Source organism: Tamandua tetradactyla, chromosome 7 (genome assembly GCF_023851605.1).
Source record: "Tamandua tetradactyla isolate mTamTet1 chromosome 7, mTamTet1.pri, whole genome shotgun sequence".
Lineage (NCBI taxonomy): Eukaryota > Metazoa > Chordata > Mammalia > Pilosa > Myrmecophagidae > Tamandua > Tamandua tetradactyla.
Genome location: NC_135333.1, coordinates 134054904 through 134075972, shown reverse-complemented (window position 1 = coordinate 134075972; position 21069 = coordinate 134054904). Strand labels below are relative to the sequence as shown.

At 36.8% G+C, this 21069-nt stretch overlaps 1 protein-coding gene across 1 annotated transcript in view; it reads right to left on the bottom strand.

The window, feature by feature from the left end:
• The window catches only part of IRAK3 (interleukin 1 receptor associated kinase 3), a 61341-nt gene that overhangs the window by 23664 nt on the left and 16608 nt on the right, over nt 1–21069 (bottom strand). Inside the window, exons 2-8 of the mRNA XM_077111335.1 lie at nt 19502–19684; nt 18226–18299; nt 16628–16685; nt 15255–15406; nt 6677–6741; nt 2305–2419; nt 1348–1466 (exon numbers count right to left, since the gene is read on the bottom strand). Of these exons, the coding sequence (XP_076967450.1) occupies nt 1348–1466; nt 2305–2419; nt 6677–6741; nt 15255–15406; nt 16628–16685; nt 18226–18299; nt 19502–19684 (766 nt within the window). The remainder of the gene's footprint in view (nt 1–1347; nt 1467–2304; nt 2420–6676; nt 6742–15254; nt 15407–16627; nt 16686–18225; nt 18300–19501; nt 19685–21069) is intronic.

Here is a 21069-nt window from a genome sequence, read left to right as displayed (position 1 = left end):
TCTGCTTCACCCATCAACATCAACACTCTCTCCCATCTCTTTCCTCTCTCCTAACTAGCTGCTTTTAAGGAAGGATTGGATGAACTCTGTCACATGCAAGGAAAATTAAGAGAATTAACAAACTACTGCTTGGGATTTAAAATAAGCATGAGTTTAAACCAAAGGAAGAATGCACAGCAAACTGTCAGCTATTTATTTGATTATTTATTCATTTAGCACGCACATGTGAGCACATATTGTGTTCATGTGTTGTCGTTAGCTGGTAGAAGCATGGTTGTTCTATATTGGAGTTGATCATCTCAGCCCTTTGCCACGAGAACCCAACTGGTGGCTCTACGACCTCCGAGAAATTCACTGAACTGCTAGGTTCCAGGTTCCGCATGGGTGCATCAGTTCTATGCTGATTTTATGAAGTCACTACCCGTTGATGTATTACCACCCTGAAACAGGAACAAACATCCACGGCGAGTTCACCCCACACCCCTAGGACAATGTGAAAATCTAGAGTCTTTCATATGGAATTAATTTCACCAGAAAATCAAAAGAGCAATCACTCTCTTCTGCTCAAGTCAAAAGCACACTTGAAAGCTTTTATTTATATTTTAAAGACACTGGGAAATAGTCCAGAAGAGGCAGCAGCCTTTCAATTTCAGTCTTCTCTGCTCTTCAGCAAAGAAATATTTACCTACATTTGGACAAGTTCATGATGAAGTGGTGCATTGGAAAAATTCACCAGGTGGGGCTGGATATCTACTCTCTGCGTGAATGAATCTATGTCTACTGAAGAGGAAAGATGGAAGGCTTTGCTTCTGATATTCTTATGTCTCAAATATGAACACTGGAGTTTCTACTGGGCTTGTCACAGATTAATATATAAAGCTATCAGGCAGCAGGCTCAGTGGAATCAGCAAGGCACTGGAGACTCAAGGATGAGGAATTTTAATTGCTGCTTACTGCTGCTATCTTGCTAGGAATCTCTGTATAAGTCACTTAACCTTCCCTTAAATCTCAGTTTTTTTAAAAATGTGACATTAATACAGGTTCATTTGACAGAGCTTACTATTAGGTATAACTACTAAAACACACAGAATAGTCTATCAGACATTGCTCATTAATAATTCCCAAAGATAATATAAATTCTCCCTTTGGCAATATAAATTTAGCTTTTTAATTTGCATGAGTCATTTCATTAACAAAAAATGTAAGACTTTAAATACTTAGATGAGAGTCCTAAAACACACACATACATACCAAGAAAACTAAAGACGGAAAATAGTGTGAAGTTTGACTCACCTGTGATGACGAAAGGGGCTTTCAAGTGTAACCTACAGCTTTGGGGTAATTTACCTTGATATACTGCCACAGATGACTGCACATGGTTCGGAGCTGTGCAAGTACTGAATGGCTTTGGATGCTCCAATTAATATACTGATTCGAATGTGCCAAGGGAGTGGGGCCGTGTTACCCTACAAAGACAAAAGTATGGGTTTGGCTGCATTTTCTGAGTAAAAACTATTTATGCACGAATAAGCTGACACACACAGAAGTTTGTCAGAAAAGAAGCAGATGATGAGGTGACGGTAGACAGGGTGATTCAACATTATGGTTTGCTACAATCTATTGCTAATTCAAGATGGATTTCCCTCTACCACCAGTGAAGGGCCTAAGCTCTTTAAAGTCAATGGAAATATCAAACAACTTAAATATTAGCTTAATCAATATATGGCTAGTGAAGTTAAGTATGTTTAAAAGTTTATTAAATTAGATTTTTGAATTATTTGTGGCACAATAGTGTGCATAATCGAGAATGAACTGTTTTTATATTTATTCTAATGGAAGTATCCTATTTGTAATCCATTTTTAAACTTGCCCTTCAAAAACATTTTATGAGAAATCGTGGCATGATTCAACCTCCTTCTCTTTACGGAGTGTGCATCAGCTTTATATCTATACTTTGTACTGAATGATTCTTCGTATAAAATTATACAAATACAGGTTATATGAAGAAATAAGGGTAGTTGATGTAAACTCACTATAGGTATAGAATCAATAGGAGTAAGGACCCAAGAAATCTTTGGTATCCAGATTGCACAATTCACAATAACTTAGGTATCTTATCCAGCCTCCTAAGACTAAGAAATTAATCTATAGAGAAATGCTCTCCTTCTCAGGAAACCTCTTCTTGGCTATCCTATCCCCTCATGTCAACACACTTTGGCCTCCCAGAACTGTCAGAAGGTTTTCAGTGGCTCCCTGGGGCTTCGGAGGATAAGCAAATTAAGCAGAATAAGAGGTATGACTTACCACACACTGCAACTTGTCAAAAAGTGATCCGTTTCTCATGTATGGATAAACCAGACAGAATTTCTCAGTCTCTGTGAAATATGCAGCCAACTCCAGTATGTTTGGATGATGAAACCTTGAAACAAAAGATTTTAAAACCCATAACAGTGTTTATTCAAATAGGAAATGCAGTCAGAAACATCATGGATGTAGGGAACAGACTGTCTTTTTTTTTTAAGGGCTATGTTGCATGGTTTTATAGGGAAATTTTACTACGGAAGAAATAAATAGTAGGCCTTTATTTGGAACCTTTTAAAATATAACCAAGGACATAGTGGGTGTTCAGCAAATAGTTGTTGAATTGAATATTCAATTGTATGAATTAGCATCATAATGTGCATAAGATGGAACCAAGTGTCCATCAACCAAACAAAATGTGGTACATACATACAATGAAATATTATCCAGCATTAAAAAAGAATGAAGTTCTGATTCAAGCATCAACATGGTTCAAACTTGAAAACATTATGTTGAGTGAAATAAGCTAGACATAAAGGGACAAATATTATATGATCTCACTGATATGAAATAATTAGAATAAGCAAGTTCATAGAGTTAGAATCCCAAATATAGGTTACAGTGGTTGGGTAGGGGGTAGGGAATGGAGAATTAATGTTTAAACTGTACAGAGTTTCTATTTGGGTAGACTGTCAAATTTTGGAAATGGATGGGTGTTAGTAATGGTAACACAACATTGTAAGTGTAATTGATAGCACTGAATTATATATGTGAATGTGGTTAAAAGGGGAAATTTTAAGACACATACATGATACTAGAATAAAAATTAAATGATAAGGCATAGGACTGTACAACCCAATGAACCTTCTTGTAAAGGATGGACTACAGTTAATAGAACAATTATAAAAATGTTCTTTCATGAATTATAACAAATGTACCACACTAATGCAAGGTGTTAATGATAGATTGGTACAAGGGGGGAAAATACACCCTAATGTAAACTATGGACTATAGTTAATAGTACAATTATAATATTCTTTCATCAACCATAACAAAAGCACCACACTAATGCAACATGTTAATAATGGGAGAGGGATATTATGGGACCCTACAATTTTCTAACAACAACAAAAAATTTTTTTTAAAAGATCTCAGCCTAGGTCTTTGCTCTCTTGCTTAGAGGGTAGAAAGGGTCATTTGCTTATTTTTAAATATTACCAATCAAACAGAAAACAGATACCTTAGAAGTTGCTGAGGTAGGGAATGTGGAGATGCTATGGAGAAAAATTTCTAATTTGGGATCTGTGGACCCAACTAAATTCTTAAATCCATTGGATTTTGAATTACATAGTCCTAAAAGTTAGCAAGATTTGATAACTTTTTAACTTTTTTTTTTTTTTTTGCATGGGCAGGCACTGGGAAACGAACCAGGGTCTGCAACTTGGCAGGCAAGAACTCTGCCTGCTGAGCCACCGTGGTCACCCAAGATCTCATAACTTTTTTAATCAACTCAACAAATATTTCTGAGTGCCTCTGCACTGAATGTGATGCAATGCACCACTGTGTGGCAGAGCACACAGACTTCAACCTCAGAAAAACCTGGGTTTGAATCTTTGATCTTCTTTTGACCAGCTCTGTGAATTTGGGCACGGTATTTAATCTTTCTGAGCCTGTTTTCTCAATGATAAATAGTCATTAAATGCCTACTCCCTGAGGTTCTTATGAAAATTAAATGAAAGGTGAAACTATTAGCTAAGTGCCAGATCCTCAAAAATTACTAGCTCTCTTCCTTTCCCTTAAGGAAGGAAGTATAAAAGGAATCATAAGTTAAATTCCAAGGAGTTTTACAATTTTGTTTAAGACACAGAGTTTAAGCGATTCCTTTGATATTGAACTAAAAAGGAAAAAACAAAAAACCTCATACTTCGGCTTAGAGGTTACCTCTTTCCAAGAAGCCTACTCTGTCACTCCCTCCTCAAACCAAGTTCAAGTTACCACCTTCTCCTCTTCAGTGTGCTCTGTACTTCTTCATTTTATCACTGAGTTTACTGAGATCGCCTGCTTTATTGTGTTCTTCTCTCCCAATCCTACTCTAGACCGCATGCTCTAACAGGAGAAGGCTGGGTCTACTTTATTCATACTTAAATGTCAGAGAAGAGTGAGACTGGAGATGACTCAGGAAATGAGTTGGATCTTGTAGGAAAGACAGATTACACCTCCATTTTCTCATCTGCAAAAGGGATAGTAATGGGGCAGCAACGGTGGCTCAGTGGCAGAGCTCTTGCCTGCCATGCCGGGAACCCAAGTTCGATTCCCATGAGCCTGCCCATGTAAATATAAAAGATAATAATGGCATCTACTTTATAGGGTTGTAATGAGAATTAATGACAATACACACAAATCACTAGAAAATGCCTAACACTAAAAAAATACTATCACAATAAATAACAATAATGATACAACAAGAATATGTAACATCATAGAGTTGTCAATTCTCCCTAAATCTATAAATTTTTATGTAATCTCATAAAAAAAAAAAGAAAAGGATTTTTAAAAAAATCTAGGCAAGTTGTTATAGGTCATATGGAAAATATTCCACTAGAAAAAAAATATGAAAGGATCAGATATTTAACAGAAAAAAATAAAGTCATAAAAGTATTAGGAAAAAATCATGGAAGAATTATTTTATAACTTTTTGGTAAGGTAAGTCTTTTAAACTATGATAGAAAACCCAGAAGCCATAAAAGGAGATACAGATTCATTTGACTACATTAAAACCATTTCTATATTGCAAAAACTAGAATTAGTAAAGACAAAATAGCAGTCTTATTTATAAAAATAAGGCTATTTTCTTCAATATATAAAATGTTTCTATAACCCATTAAGAAAATGACCTAATAAAAAATGGGCAAAGAACACTATCAGATATTTCATAGAAAAGAAAACATATCTCTTAAATATATGAAAATATCATTAATCTCATTCATAATAGTAAATTAAATGTAAACTACATTGAGAAACAATTTTCACCTATCAGATTAGTGAAAATTAAAAGGAAAAAGTATATGTTGGGTTGACAAAAATGGAAAACCAGGCATTTTATATAAACTAAAACTGATACAACCTCAATTCAAGATAATAATTTGATCCATAATTTTATTTATAGGGATTTATCTTACAGATATACTTAAACATATACAAAATCACACAGGCCAGGTTTTCTCATTGAAGCATTATTTTTAGTTATAAAAAAATTAGGGAAAAAATTCAAAGATCCATCAGTACAAGAATGGTTAAGTTAGTACAGCATACAATGGTATACTAAAATAAGCAATGTTTTTATGCTACCTTTTGTGTGAAAAGAAGAATGAACACAAAATATGTATTTACTTATACATAAAACACCTCTGGAAAAGTATACAAGAAATTGATAACTTTGTTGCCTTTGTGAAAATCAACTGGGTGGTTAGATGATAACATTAGGAGAAAATCTTTTCTGTTTACCCTTTTGTATTTTCTACTTTTGAATGTCTGAATCTATTTTTTATACATAAATAAATATACCTTAAATGTAAAATACCTCTACTATTATAATTTTGTTTTTTTAATTGACTAAATGCCATACATTAAGTTTTTATCATAAACGTCTAATATTTTGATTTCTGTCCCATTCAGTATAATATCATCCCCTTCCCCCAACCCCCCACCATTGCCATCCACTCCACCTATTAGCTCAGAAAAGAATTGAAATGAACATTTCCTATTTGTAAAGAGTGATGAGTGAACTCTATAGAGTTCGGGACCTTTGCTGAGGAAGGATGCACAGCTGCAGGTATAAATATATATGAAAATGAAGTCATTTTAATTTGTCTCCAAGGACTCTCAGACCCATGAATTTGTCTCCAAGGACTCTCAGACTCAGTATTTTCCAGAAAGTAATGTACATCAAAAGCACTTGATTTTTTGGTTTGTTTAAAATTCTTCCTGAAAAGTGCTGTACTGATATGTTTTTTAGTTGAATGTCTCCAAAGAAGGGGGAAAACTGTGAGATATATACAATTCTAATGATATGCAATTCTAATGTTCTAAGAATTATTTTACATTCAACCACGTTAGTCACACAAGATTTAACCCACTTCCTTGTGAAAGTTTCAATTTTCTTGTTAAAATATGTTCAAGTGAATTAGGGAAATGGTCTATATTAAAATCTATTTTAGGGAATATACTAAAGCATTTGTAAACATTTTACACACTTTTCTAATATTTGACCCACATTTATTAAATGTCAACCCGGCCAAACACTACTATAGAAACACAGATGAACAAAGAAAAAGACAAGCAAAAAGGGCAGAAACTTCAGACAAAATATACTCACAATAGTAAAACTTCAATCTCTGATAAAAACCTCTTCCAGTGCTTCTTACATTGCATTTTTTTCTCCTAAATGTCATGCAAAAAGACAAAAAAAAAATTAAGAAAAGGATCCCTTTCTGGGATCCTGAAGGTCCACGGTCTTCCTGAAATTATATGCACATTTTGATGTAAATGTATATGAACATATTTCTGGGGAAAGGATCCTTAGTTCTCACCAGATTTTCAAAAATCCCTTAAACCCAAAACACGTTTAGAACCACTGTATTGAATTAAAAGTTTCTCATGTAATTCATCACATTTTCAAATTTTATATTAAAATTTTCACCACATTTTGCACACATTTTTATAAATTAAAAATATTGTATGTATTTGAAGAAAACCCCATGACAGAAACTTCCAACTTAATCTCACAAAGAATCCAATTCATGATAGTTGCATTCATGTTAGAGGTGGCAACTTCTAGGAGATCTGTCACTGCTGCAAAATTTCATCCATTTAGCACAAGGTAATTTGCATAGGTTGCTTCAAGTTGACCTTTTGTTTTTTTTTTTGTATGCTGTATGGCAGGGTCAGATTTCATTATTTTTCCATGTGAGTATTCCGTTATTGCAGCACCATTTGTTGAATTTTTTTGCTTGTTTGGTTGGTTGGTTTTTGGCGGAAGTGTATGGACTAGGAATTGAACCCAGGTCTCCCGCATGGCAGGCGAGACAAGTTGACCTTTGTGTGGATTTTGAAAGGACAGCTTTACTAAGCAATTGAAAGATACAGCTCCTTACTTCAAAGAGGCTTCAGAAGCTAACCCAGTGCCTGACACATGAATATTTATTGGATGAATTAACGAATCCAGTACTATTGTACTGAGCACATCCCCTGCCCCTGGCCCTCTTCTTGATGCCTTCATACACCCAATGTCACCACCAATCTCTGGACCTCAGGATCCTAACTTCTAACACTAAATGGTTAGTCTACGTAGGCTTCTAGGTCCCACCAGCCATAAGTTCCTATCATTTGCAAATTATTAGAGGGGATGGAGGAGAGGAAGAGAAATCTAATAAGAATTCTGGATGCTGTTTTCCAAATTAAGCCAGGTAGGCAGAAACAATAAAGTGGCCCACAAATCATTTTCAAGGACCGCTTTCTTAGAATTTACATTTAAAAAGAGCATGGGCTTTTGGAACCAGGATGACTGCTTCTCTGTTCCATCCCTAACACTAGATATTTGTGACTTTCATCAGTCCCTTAACCTCTCTAAGGTCATAGTTTTCTGAATCTGAAAAATGAAGGGGCTAGTTTTGTGTTTGTGCTAACCTAGTACCCTAACACCTTGCTACTCAAAGTGTGGTCTGGGGGGGAGGGTGGGGCTGGTGAGCAATGCGGAACCTCAGGTGCCTCCCCAGACCTGCTCAGTCAGAATCTGCATTGTAAGAAGATGCCCAGACTGCTGGGCCAAGGTGGCAGCTTAGCAATGTGCATGTTTTAGTTCACCCTCCAGAACAACAACTAAATAACCAGAAACAGTGCAGAACAGCTCCTGGGGCCACGTCAGGGACCAGACACACAGTGTACCCCAGTCTGGACCAGCTGGACCGGCTGCGAGCCCCCCCAGAACCATGAGTTCCCCAAGCCGTGGCAGCCAGCACTCTTCCCCCACAGGCTGCTTCCCAGAGGGGAAAGGAAAGAGACTTTATCAGCAGCAGGGACTGAGCCCAACCAAACGCCAATTGTGGAATTAATTAATAAATTCTGACTACTAAAAATAGGCCCCCAGCTCAGGTGAACCTGATCAAAGCGGAGGTCACTCATCTTTGCCCCAGCACCAAGGGGGCACGGCTGACGGAAAAAGAAAAAAAAAGAAAACAGAGGTTTTTGGGGCTGTGTTTTTACAAAGGCTTGACTGCCTTGGGATACAGCGGCAGGGCTTCTCAGCTGCAGCTGCCCCAGGCATAGGTACAAACAAGCTTCCTTGAAAGTTGTCTGGAGCCAGCACCTTCCCCAGGGGAGGGAGAAGCTCAACTCAGGTGGAATCCCTCCTTCAAGGAAGTCAGACCTCAGGGTTTGGTAATTTGAAGCCATTAAAACCAGCCTACAACCTCTCCTTTGTCTCCACCATGCCCCAGCAGGGAGAGTCTGCCAAAGTTAAAAGTACCACACCATCTTATGCTGGTGGGACCTGCAGCCAGACAAGCACCACATACCAGGTAGGATAAGAAAAACAGAGTCCAGAGACTTCACAGGAAAGTCTTTCAAACTGCTGGGTCTCACCCTCAGGGAAAACCAATGCAGGTGACTTTTTCCTCCTGATAGGAGGCCAGATTGGTCTGGGAAAATTTGGCTGGGGTCTATAATACCTAAGCAGACCCTCCTAAGCGGGGGAAGGGGGGAAAGGCACCATACAAGCAGGGCAAGAAATAAGAAAACAAAAACTGAAAAATTCTCCTCTGTTAAACAAAACCTAAGCCAGAGGTCCAGATAAAGCTGAATTGAATGTCAAATAACAGATAGACAACAAATTCATCCAGCAAGAAAACCCTAAGTAAAAGAAGTGAAAGCAATCTCCAGAATAAACTAATTAAGGTAATTAAATGCCTAGACACCGCAAAAAATAACAAATCACACTAGGAAAATTGAAGATATGGCCCAGTCAAAGGAACAAACCAACAATTCAAATGAGATACAGGAGCTGAAACAATAAATCAGAATATACGAACAGACATGGAAAACCTCATCAAAAATCAAATCAGTGAATTGAGGGAGGATATAAGAAGGCAAGGAATGAACAAACAGAAGAAATTGAAAGTCTGAAAAAACAAATCACAGAACTTATGGGAATGAAAGTCATGGTAGAAGAGATGAAAAAAAACAATGAAAACCTACAATGGTAGATTTCAAGAGGCAGAACACAGGATTAGTGAACTGGAGGATGGAACATTTGAAATCCAACAAGAAAAAGAAAATATAGGGGAAGAAATGGAAAAATATGAGCAGGGACTCAGAGAATTGAATAACAATATGAAGCACACGAATATAAGTGTTGTGGGTGTCCCAGAAGAAGAAGAGAATGGAAAAGGAGGAGAAAAACTAATGGAGGAAGAAAAACTAATGGAGGAAATTATCACTGAAAATTTTCCAACTCTTATGAAAGACTTAAAATTACAGATCCAAGAAGTGCAGCATACCCCAAAGAGAATACATCCCAATAGACGTACTCCAAGACATTTACGAATCAGAATGTCAGAGGTCAAAGAGAAAGCGAGAATCTTGAAAGCAGCAAGAGAAAAGCAATCCATCACATACAAGGAAAGCCCAATAAGACTATGCGTAGATTTCTCAGCAGAAACCATGGAGGCAAGAAGACAGTGGGATGATATATTTAAATTACTAAAACAGAAACACTGCCAACCAAGAATTCTATAGCCAGCAAAATTGTCCTTCAAAAATGAGGGAGAAATTAAAACATTTTCAGACAAAAATTCACTGAGAGAATTTGTGACCAAGAGACCAGCTCTGCAAGAAATACTAAAGGGAGCACTAGAGACAGATACGAAAAGACAGGAGAGAGAGGTGTGGAGAAAAGTGTAGAAAGGAAGACTATGAGTAAAGGTAAAAAGAAGGAAATTTAGATATGACATATAAAATCCAAAAGGCAAAATAGGAGAAGAAAGTACTACCCATGCAGTAATAACACTAAATGTTAATGGATTAAACTCCCCTATCAAAAGACATAGGCTGGCAGAATGGATTAAAAAACAGGACCCATCTATATGCTGTCTCTACTCAAAGGACATGAGGGCAAGGACACAAATGGACATTTGCACACCAATGTTTATAGAAGCACTATTTACAATTACCAAGAGATGGAAATGGCCAAAATGTCCATCAACAGATGGGTGGCTAAACAAACTGTGGCATATACATACGATGGAATATTATGCAGCTGTAAGACAGAATAAAGTTATGAAGTATGTAACAACATGGATGGACCTTAAGCACATTATGCTGAGTGGGATTAGCCAGAAACAAAAGGACAAATACTGTATGGTCTCACTGATATGAACTGACATTAGTGAATAAACTTGGAATATTTTGTTGGTAACAGAGACCATCAGGACATAGAAATAGGGTAAGATATTGAGTAATTGGAGCTGAAGGGATACAGATTGTGCAAGAGGACTGAATGTAAAAACTCAGAAATGGACAGCACAATACTACCTAACTATAATACAATTATGTTAAAACACTGATGAAGCTAAATGTGAGAATGATAGAGGGAGGAGGGCTGGGGGCATAAATGAAATCACAAAGAAAGATAGAAGATAAAGATTGAGAGATGGTATAATTTAGGAATGCCTAGATTGTATAATGATAGTGACTAAATGTACAAATTTTAAAAATGTTTTTGCATGAGCAAGAACAAAGGAATGTCATTACTGCAGGGTGCTGAAAATAGATGGTAATTAATATTTTAAAATTTCAACTTATGTGTGAGACTAAAGCAAAAAATGTTTATTTGGTACAAAATTTATAATTTGACTAATGCATCTCCTAATATAACTTATGTAGACAGTTGGTTGAACAACATAAGTACATGGAACCTTGGGTAGGACATGAGATTTTGTTGGTTTGTCCAAAGTGATGCCCCAATGAATCCCAGAGTGATTTGATCTGTGAGTGGAAAAGATTTGCAAAATCCCCTTCGAGGAATGGTGAGAACGAGGGAAAATTCAATCTCCCCAAGTTGAATTCTTGATATTCTCACAAGCAGTGTGGACAACCAAAGCTATAGGCTGAGTCCCCAGTCTTGGGGTTTGTTCATATGAAACTGAACCCCACAAAAGATAGGTCAAACCTACTTAAAATTAGGCCTTAGAGTCACCTCCAAGAGAACCTCTTTTATTGCTCAGATGTGGCCTCTCTCTCTAGCCAACACAACAAGCAAACTCACCACCATCCCCCTGTATACATGGGACATGACTCCCAGGGGTGTGGACCTGCCTGGCAACATGGGACAGAAATCCTAGAATGAGCTGAGACTCAGATTCAAGGGATTGAGAAAAACTCTAGAATGAGCTGAGACCCAGCATCAAGGGATTGAGAAAACCTTCTCTACGAAAAGGGGGAGAGTGAAATGAGACAAATTGTCAATGGCTGAGAGATTCCAAACAGCGTCGAGAGGTTATCCTGGAGGTTATTCTTACACATTAAGTAGATATCACCTCATTATCTAAGATGTAATGGAGAGGCTGGAGGGAACTGCCTGAAAATGTAGAGCTGTGTTCCAGTAGCCATGTTTCTTGATGATGATTGCATAATGATATAGCTATCACAATGTGACTGTGTGGTTGTGAAAACCTTGTGTCTGATACTCCTTTTATCTACCTTGTCAAAGACAAGTAGAACATATGGAATAAAAATAAATAATAGGGGGAACAAGTGTTAAAATAAATTTGGTTTGAAATGCTAGTGATCAATGAAAGGGAGGGGTAAGGGGTATGGTATGTATAATTTTTTTTTTCTGTTTTCATTTTATTTTTCTATTGTCTTTTTATTTCTTTTTCTGAATTGATGCAAATGTTTGAAGAAATGATCATGATGATGAATATGCAACTATGTGATGATATTGTGAATTACTGATTATAAATGTAGAACAGAATGAGCATATGTTAAGAATGTTTGTGTTTCTTTCTTGTAATATATATTTTTAATTAATAACAATAAAAAAAGAAGATGCCCAGGCCTTTCTGATGTACATTAACGTTTGAGAAGCACTGTTCCAGTCCATCTAGTACATTTCCTCCTGCTTCAGTTCTTCTAAGAAATGTTATTGAAGTTAGTGTCCCAAAGTAGCAAAATAGCATTTCCCTTTTAAAAAATACTTTGTGGCTAAGGCTTCATTAAATTTTCTCATCTTTCCCCATCTGTTTGTGTTGTGTGTGTGTGTGTGCACTGGGGAGGAAAAGGAGATGGTGATAAAAGCAGAGAACAAAAAGTCCAACCTTATTTCATTTGCCAACTTAAAAGGGAATTAAAATATATTATGGAACAGGGACTGTAGCACCTTGTACATTCCCTTGTAGTCATCAGGTCTTTGGTAACTTTGATACCTCCTGTCTACTTCCTTGTGGGGATTAGCAATTAAATTCATGAAAAAGGCATTTGAACTTCATTCAATTCATCCAACTTTCCTGAGCAACCACTATTGACCAGACCCAGTAATAAACCAGTGAGGATTCAAAGATAAATTTGAGCTCTTCAAAGAATTTAACAATCTAGTCCAATGGGAGAGGCAGATAAAGAAATCAATTCTACGAGATAATGTTACAATGCTATGGTTATAAAGAGGAGGGTCACCAAAACCAGACTTGGCGGGGGGAGGGGGGCGTGGTGGTAACAGAGGGAATGATACTTGTCTGTGGGTCAGGAAGGAAAGGGGGTCTTGAGGCAATGATATACCATTCTGAATCCAGACATGTGGAGAGAAAAGTCCCAAGGAGAATGTGACTTGGTGGCAGCTGCACAGAGAAGAAGCAAGCAGACAGAGCCTTTGGGGAGATAGCCCTGGGGCTCCACCCTAAGAGTTTACAAATGGGGCCAGGGATCCTCTAGCCTTAAGAAAAGGTTTTAGGCAGGACTGAGACATACCTGTAGTAACAATATATTTCCATTTGCTGAGTGGTTTTACCAATGGATAGTTCCATTTCTTTATTAGACTGCTCATCTCAGGAATCTTGAGCTGTCTATATAGAATTAGCAAGGTAAATCACAATTTGGGGAACTAGAGAAAGCAGGCTAATCATAGGAAAAGACTCCGTCATCTAAGCTGAAAACTAAGAATCACCTTACATACCATACCTCCTTTAGCTGTAAACTAAGAATCACCTTACGTATCTCCTTCCCCCCAATTCCCCAACCCTATCCAACAGACACCAGATTTGGTGCATTTCACTTCATCTCTTAGATATACCTTCTCTTCACCATCTTCATTGTTTCTGCCATGACTTACAGTGTTTCTCAACACTGGCTGCATGTTAGAACCACTTGGGTAGATTGTAAAACATTACCAATGCCTGCCACCCTCAGTGACATTCTGACTTAACCAGTTGCTGTGGGAGTCGTTTTTTAAAAGCTCCCTGATTGCTCTAATATGTGATTAGAGTAGAAAAACACTCATATAAGCCCCTTCCATTTTTTAGTTCATACATCTGAAATCCCCTCTACCAGATCTTTCTGCCTCCAGTCTAGTTCTTGGCACCCTTCTTTCCTCCCTCTGACAAGGTCCAATCCAATCCCAAATCTAAGCCTCTCACTCTTCTTATTTACAAGTCATCCATAGATTTAATCTATCTTTCCAGTATCATCTTCTGCCACTACCTTCCTACACCTTACACTACATTCCAGCTACACTGAATAACCTGTTATTCATGAATACGACATGCTTTCACGCCTGCACCAGGGTTTTTCCAAGACTCTGCTTCCTTGTCATTAGGACAACATATTGCTGTTGGCCCACTATGAACCTAAAATCAATAAGAAGCTATGGAAGTGGATGCACCTGTAGGTCTTTTCTACCCAGAAGGTCCTTCCCCTCCTTCACTGCCTCTCAACATTCTACTCATCCTTCAAAATCCAGCTGAAAGTTCATTTCCTTTCTTCCACTTGTTCATTTGTTTATTGGAGATAAACAATTTTGGGGGTGGTTTCTCTGCCAGGCTCTCTTCTGAGTCTCGTCCCCTGTAGAAAAAGTTATCTTTGATGCTGCTTTCTTATCCCCCTTGTACAAATCTCTGCTAAAGTACTTCTCACATTGAAGTTTAATTTTATGTTTGCCTGGCTGTTTCCCCATACTGCTGTGATCTCCTAGAGGTCAGAACTTTGCTGTGTTTATCTTTGCATCCTCAGCACCCAGCCCATAGAAGAAGTTCAGTAAATGTTTACTAACTGTTGACTAACAATGAAGGAAAGAAGCACGGCCCTTTGGTGTGTGGGTGTGTGTGTGTGTGTGTGTGTGTGTGTGTGTGTGTGTGTGCCTGTTACTGACTCCTGGAGTTTGATCCCCAATCCCCTCTCTCATTTTCTGGTTGTAATTGCTTAGCTGTCTTCTTCTAACCTCCTACTCTGATCACTGGCTTGCTACTCTTACTTGAAGCCCCCTCTTTCTCACCTTCCTAAGTCGTGACAGAAGCAATTTATATAATAGCACTGAATGGTAGTCTGTGGCTTAGCCTGTCAAGCTTCTGGGAGAGGACACTATCCATCCTAAAATTCCCTGAAAACTTGAGCCAACTGACACAACCTGACCATCTCAAGCAAAGTCTCAGAGAATCTACAAGGTTTGTCAGAAAAAGGCTTTCTCATGCTATACGTCTGGGCATGGGATTTAATTTCTGCATTCCTGAAAGACAGGCATTTAGTTCTTGGTCATTTCTCCAGTTACCTGAGGTCATATATCTTTTTTCCATTTATGAAATTTTATTTTTAAAAACTCCACCGTTCAACCTTGATGAAAAATGACATATTTTAATATGAAATATGAGCAAATAAATGGAATTTATATCCCATGATAGTAATTCTTTCCATACCTGTTTAAATAATTTAATGGCATATGTTTGGTTTTGAATCTCTGCTCTGTATACCTCAAAAATCTCCCCTTCGCCGATTAAGAAGTCTTTGTGGAAATTTTTGGTTCCTTCTATGATATTTTGAAAGTTGATGGAGGATTTGCATAATCTTCCTTAAGAAGGAAAGCAGGGAGAAGACAAGTTAGCTTTTCTTTTTTTTTTTTTTTTAGAATCCATGCCAAGGCCTATATATTTGAAAGATGATAGAGCCCAGGGGTCAGTCCATAGAGGAGGATCCAGGAACCAAAGGTGAAGCCCACCTAAAGAGGCAGATGCTCACATGCTTTCTGTATACTGATTTGGGTGTAACTCCCAGCATTTCATAGAACAAGTGACATTTTGGATATCTGAATTGTAACATGGCCATTCTTTCATCTCTCCAAAGGGATCAGTCAAAAAACTTAGCTGGGGAAACTTTTCTAAGATTTTGTCTCCTTGCAATTAGGACAACGTATTATTGACCCTTTACAAGCCTAATATCAATAAAAAACTAAAGAAGTAGCAATCTTAATATGTCTAAACAATATTCTCAAGCATGACTGACAGAAAACACTTTTCATGAGCCAAATTCTCCAAATGTCTAATTTACTTCCTCAGATTAAATTAAGAAATTGCTCCAATTTTTTTTTTTTATCATCCAAAGCAGACTGGGCAAATTTAAAAGGCAATCAAAAACAAATTCAAAGGAAAAGCTTGGCTAAATCCTTGAGAGCCCAATTTTGGTAATATTTCCACAACCAAAACAGAACACTCTCTAAAGAAACTGTATGCTCGATTTAGACCTTATTGCTGAAGAAACAAGACCTTATCTAACTTTCCTAAATCTCTTTTGTATGTATCAGATCTAGAGGTGATATTAGGCAAGGTAGCATAAATAGTCATTTAAGTTTATCAGAATGATTCTCAGGTGGGACTAAATCATTCTCCTTGTTAATAAATTGGAAAATTTTATAAGGAAAATAACCAGATTTTCATACTGACCCTCAGAATTGCTCTACTATCATCCTTGAAGATCTCTGCTATGAAAACTTCTAAAGCTATATGACTCAATGTAGTTTTCAAAGTGGTTTCCTATGACATATTGAAATAGCAAATTTCATTAACAAAAGTCAGAACTCCCACTAACTAAAGAGACCACAGTTACATTCATTAGTCAACAGATTGTTAATATAACCATTATACTATATCATTCATCACAACTATAAGTATCAGTCAAACTTGCAAACATCAATATCTAAAAATTTTAGATAGAATCTGCATAGTAGTAGTTAATACACTGCTTATTTCTCCCTCTAAATTCACTTTTGAATTTAAAGAAAGTTTTTTTTCCTTACCTTTTTCATTATGTTCAGGAATAAGAACAACATTATCTGTGGTGACATTTGCTGTCTCCTAAGAAAAGAAAATGCATACTAAAGTACTTTCAATTCATAAGTCTAGAAACAACATAGCCTCAACAGAAGGCCAAAGCTCCCTATGGGACTACACAGTGCAATACAGTAGACTCTAATTTAGAAGAAAGCTAGTAGAAAGCAAAGTTATTTACTTTATTCAACTACATACATTGCCTTATATATTTAAGGCTTCCAAACCAACTGTACAAATTCAGCTATCGACATCACAGTCAGTGGTAGTCAGTTTTAAATTTCTAATGCTATAATGCTCTAATAACAACTAACAGCAACTTGCTAATACTAACTAGAACAGCAAAATTAAAAGCTGAGTTAAGACAAAATGCATGATTCACAGTGCCCATAGTTGTTCTAAGTCTCAGTTCTGACAGATCACTGAAAGGAAAAAGCTCTTAATTTGAAATAGTTAAAATCTGATTTTAACTATTTAAAAATTATTTTTAAATAGATTTTAACTATTTAAAACTATTTAAAATTTCCTGATTCTCCACCTAAATATAGACTAATGAGACAACTAAGGCCTTTCTAGTTTTAAAAAGTATCTTTCAAATCTACTACCTATAACAAGTCCTAAGAATTGGTTCCAGGAACCCTCTTTTGTTGCTCAGATGAGGCCTCTTACCCTCTAAGCCCAACTCTTCAAATAAAATCATTACCCTGTCCCGTAACTGGAGCACGACATTCAGAGGTAAAAATCTTCCTAACAATGTGGGACATGACTCCTGGGAATGAGTCTGGCCCTGGCACTATGGGATCGAAAATGCCTTCCTGACCAAAAGGGGGAAAAGAAGTGTAGTAAAATAAGGCATCAGTGGCTAAGAGAGATCAATACAGTCAAGAAGCTATTCTGGAGGCTGCTCTTATGCTAGTTTCAGTGAGATAGTGCTAATTGCCATGGTTTGCTAAATTCTAACCAATGTCATTCCTTAGGGCTAAAACTGAAACTCTATAAAAGTTTCATGCACTAAGTTTGCTCTCCTGGAACCCATAATTTCTAGAGGGTTCCTAGGCCAGATAAATCATGAAACCCAGAGGAACCAGCCTCTCCAAGATGATCAACTAATTCCATCCCCCTATCCTTTAGCATTGACACCTCTTCTCAACATGAAAGAGTCAGAATGGGCATTGCCTAAAGATCTCTGCAGATTGGGAGATGGATAGAAGGAGGAGTTATAACAGAGAAAATAAAATTTAACCAATGAGTATGACTGATGAATCGCTATACTGATATTTCTTCTAGTTTCTTCTAGTTTCCTTGGAGTAGCTAGAAGGAAAAATTTGAAATAGTGGAATGCTAATCAGTAACAAATTCTGAAATCTGTCCAGTTAACTACTTGCTGAAGTATACTTTGAAAACTATTGCTTTGTCTTTCTTTTGCCCTGTATATGTTATATTTCACAATAAAAAATGTTTTTAAAAAGTGTCTTGCAATTGTAACTTTTTCATTTTGATAATCTCATTCCTTGTGCTCAGTTATATATGCAATGGGGGTCAAGGGTCATTATAGATCGATGCTTACACACTCTACTTTGGACGACATAGCTGGAAATCCATCTCTCTGATTACTTTGCTCTGAAGGAGTCACGGTTCTTCCTGGAAGAGAAATAAGGGAGGCTAAATATAAAAATAATTATGCATTTCATTTGATTAGTCAGTGTCAGAGTAAAGCATTCTGCTATACCAAAACTGACTTAAAAATAGCGTGCAAAAAGACTAAAGGGATTAGCCAAGTTATACCGATAATATCATGGTGGAAGCCTCCCAGGAACTGTCTGATACTCCATTAAAAAGAAAATGCTACAAAATAAAAGTAAATCTGAAGCTACAGTTTTCTGGTACAAATCTCTCTGGATTTTTTTCTTTGTATGTGTAAACTTTCTTTGGACGATAAAGTGGAGATTTGCATGCCCTAAATGTATTATCAAAGAACAAATATGCAAATAAACTAAAAATATGCCCAGATGAAAAGAACCACAGAATAATGAGGTTGATTCAAAAGAGTTTCCAACTTAAGAGCCGTGAGTCTCAAGACAAAGATCACTCAATATCATAATTATTGACATGAACAAATCTAAGTGGGATAAACAGAACAGATAACATTTGGAGACTTGTTGACAAAGAGAAACTAGAGAAAATTTCAGGAACTTTACTTACCAGGTTGCTCTAGATGTAAGGCCTAACACAGCATCAGAAGCAGACAAGATAAAGGGAAGAATTAGACAGACCACTGTGGAATGGACAGTAAACAAGTGAGGCAGAATTAGAAGCTGTGACAAAAAAAGAATAGTGAAAATAAAGGGGAGATCCCAGCATTATTCTGGAGATACCATTTGCACTAAAATACAGGCCAAAAAATCAATTATCTTTTTTTAACTTCTTGTCATATGATAAAACAAATTATAACATCTCAATGTTATCTATATTTTACCCAAATATTCTGATTCTGATTATGTTTATGACTCAAAGAATTTCAGAGTTCTAAGCAGAGATCTGCTTTTCCTGGCTACAAATGAAACATTTATGAAGTGTAGTTTGTAAATAAAGGTAAAGAAAAACATTTTTAAGTAGCAGAAAGGAATGTGCTAAAATAAGCTTATACAAAGAGGGAAGAAAGAATGTGTCACACAAAAAATATGAAGCTACAAGATATCCTCCAGATAAAAGCCGGAAGGTTAAAGGAATCACTGACATATAGCAAGATCAGTCAATCTTTTGGAGAAAATGCAATATCTACATTTACAATTGCAATTCCTATAAGATGAATTGAGAATCATATTATAAGAATGAGTGTTTACCATAGTTTGTGATTAAATGGATAGCTCGATGATGACCCATCTCCTGGAGAATCTGTAAAAGGTCACCGATGGTCTTGTTTTTCTGTGCCCAGGACCAAAGTAATTCTCTTGTTCCACTTTTACCTTGCTCTACATACTTTTCAATGTGACGAACATCCAGCCAGCTGTTTGAAAGTCGCTCCGCTGTGGAAATCACAATAGGAAGAACCAAAGGATTTACTGGAATACTTGTTTTTGTTTATCATATGTTTTATTTTATTTACAACTTTTTAAAGGCTAATTTTAGAGTACCCTCACTCAATTTCCCCTACTGTTAGAATCTTAGATAACTCTAATACAATTATTAGAATCAGGAAATTAAAATTGATACATTACTATTAAACTGCAGACTTTATGCAAATGTCACCAGGTTTTCCACTAATGTTCTTTTTCTGTTCTAAGATCCTGTCCAGTCTTCTGTACTGCATTTAGTTGTTATTTCTCCTTAGTCTTCTCCAACCTGTGACAGTTTCACAGTCTTTCCAGGCAGGGGAATGATGTTGAGTTCTTCCCGTGGCATATCATCAAGATAACATTACTTATTACTGGTGATCTTATTCTTTATTACTTGATTAAGGCGGTGTCTGCCAAGTTTCTCTACTATAAAGCTATCATCTTTCTCTTTATAATTAATAAGTATACTGGGGGAGATTCCTTGAGACTATGGAACTATCCTGTTTCTCCTCTAACTTTGCTCACTAATTTTAGCATCCACCCATGGATCTTTTGACCACAAATATTACTGTGATGTTTGCTTGATGGTGATTTTCTGTTTCCCTTTCCCTTTCTATGTTTATTAACTGTAATTCTTCTGTAAGAAAGAACTGTCCCCCTCTCCCATTTATTTACACCAGTATGGACTCGTGGATATTCATTTTATTCTAAAATAAATGGGGGTCTGGGGAGTTCTTGCTGAATGGATACAGAGTTGCTGTGCGGGATGAGGAAAATGCTTAGGTAATGGAGGATAGTAATGGTAGCACAACACTGTAAATGTAATTTATGCCATTGATCATACACTTTAAAAGTGGTTAAAGGATGGGCAATGGTGGCTCAGTGGCACAGTTCTTGCCTGCCATGCCGGAGACCCAGGTTTGATTCCTGGTGCCTGCCCATGTATTAAAAACAAAAAAAAAGTGGTTAAAATGATATATTGTGTTACCACAATAAAAAAATCTAGTACCATTATTATTTATTTTGTTCCCCAAATTATTTCAGCTTTATCCCTCAGATTGAATAATATATTCAATTCCTCACTCCTCTGAAGGGATGGTGTCTTACCAAGAGGCAAGGACTATTCAAATGACACCTTATGTTTTAGACGCCTTTTTACAAAAAAAAGGGAAGAGAGGCCTTCAAAGTAAAAACATTTGGCAAGATATGGTCACTATTTTAATATAATTCCTTCTGACAGTATAATCTGCTTGTTTGGTTGAGGCACATTTTTCATAAACACTTTATTGTGCTATTTCTAGACGCTCTTGGGGAAAAAACTGCAAAGCAGTGTAGTTCAAACATTTGTTGAGTTT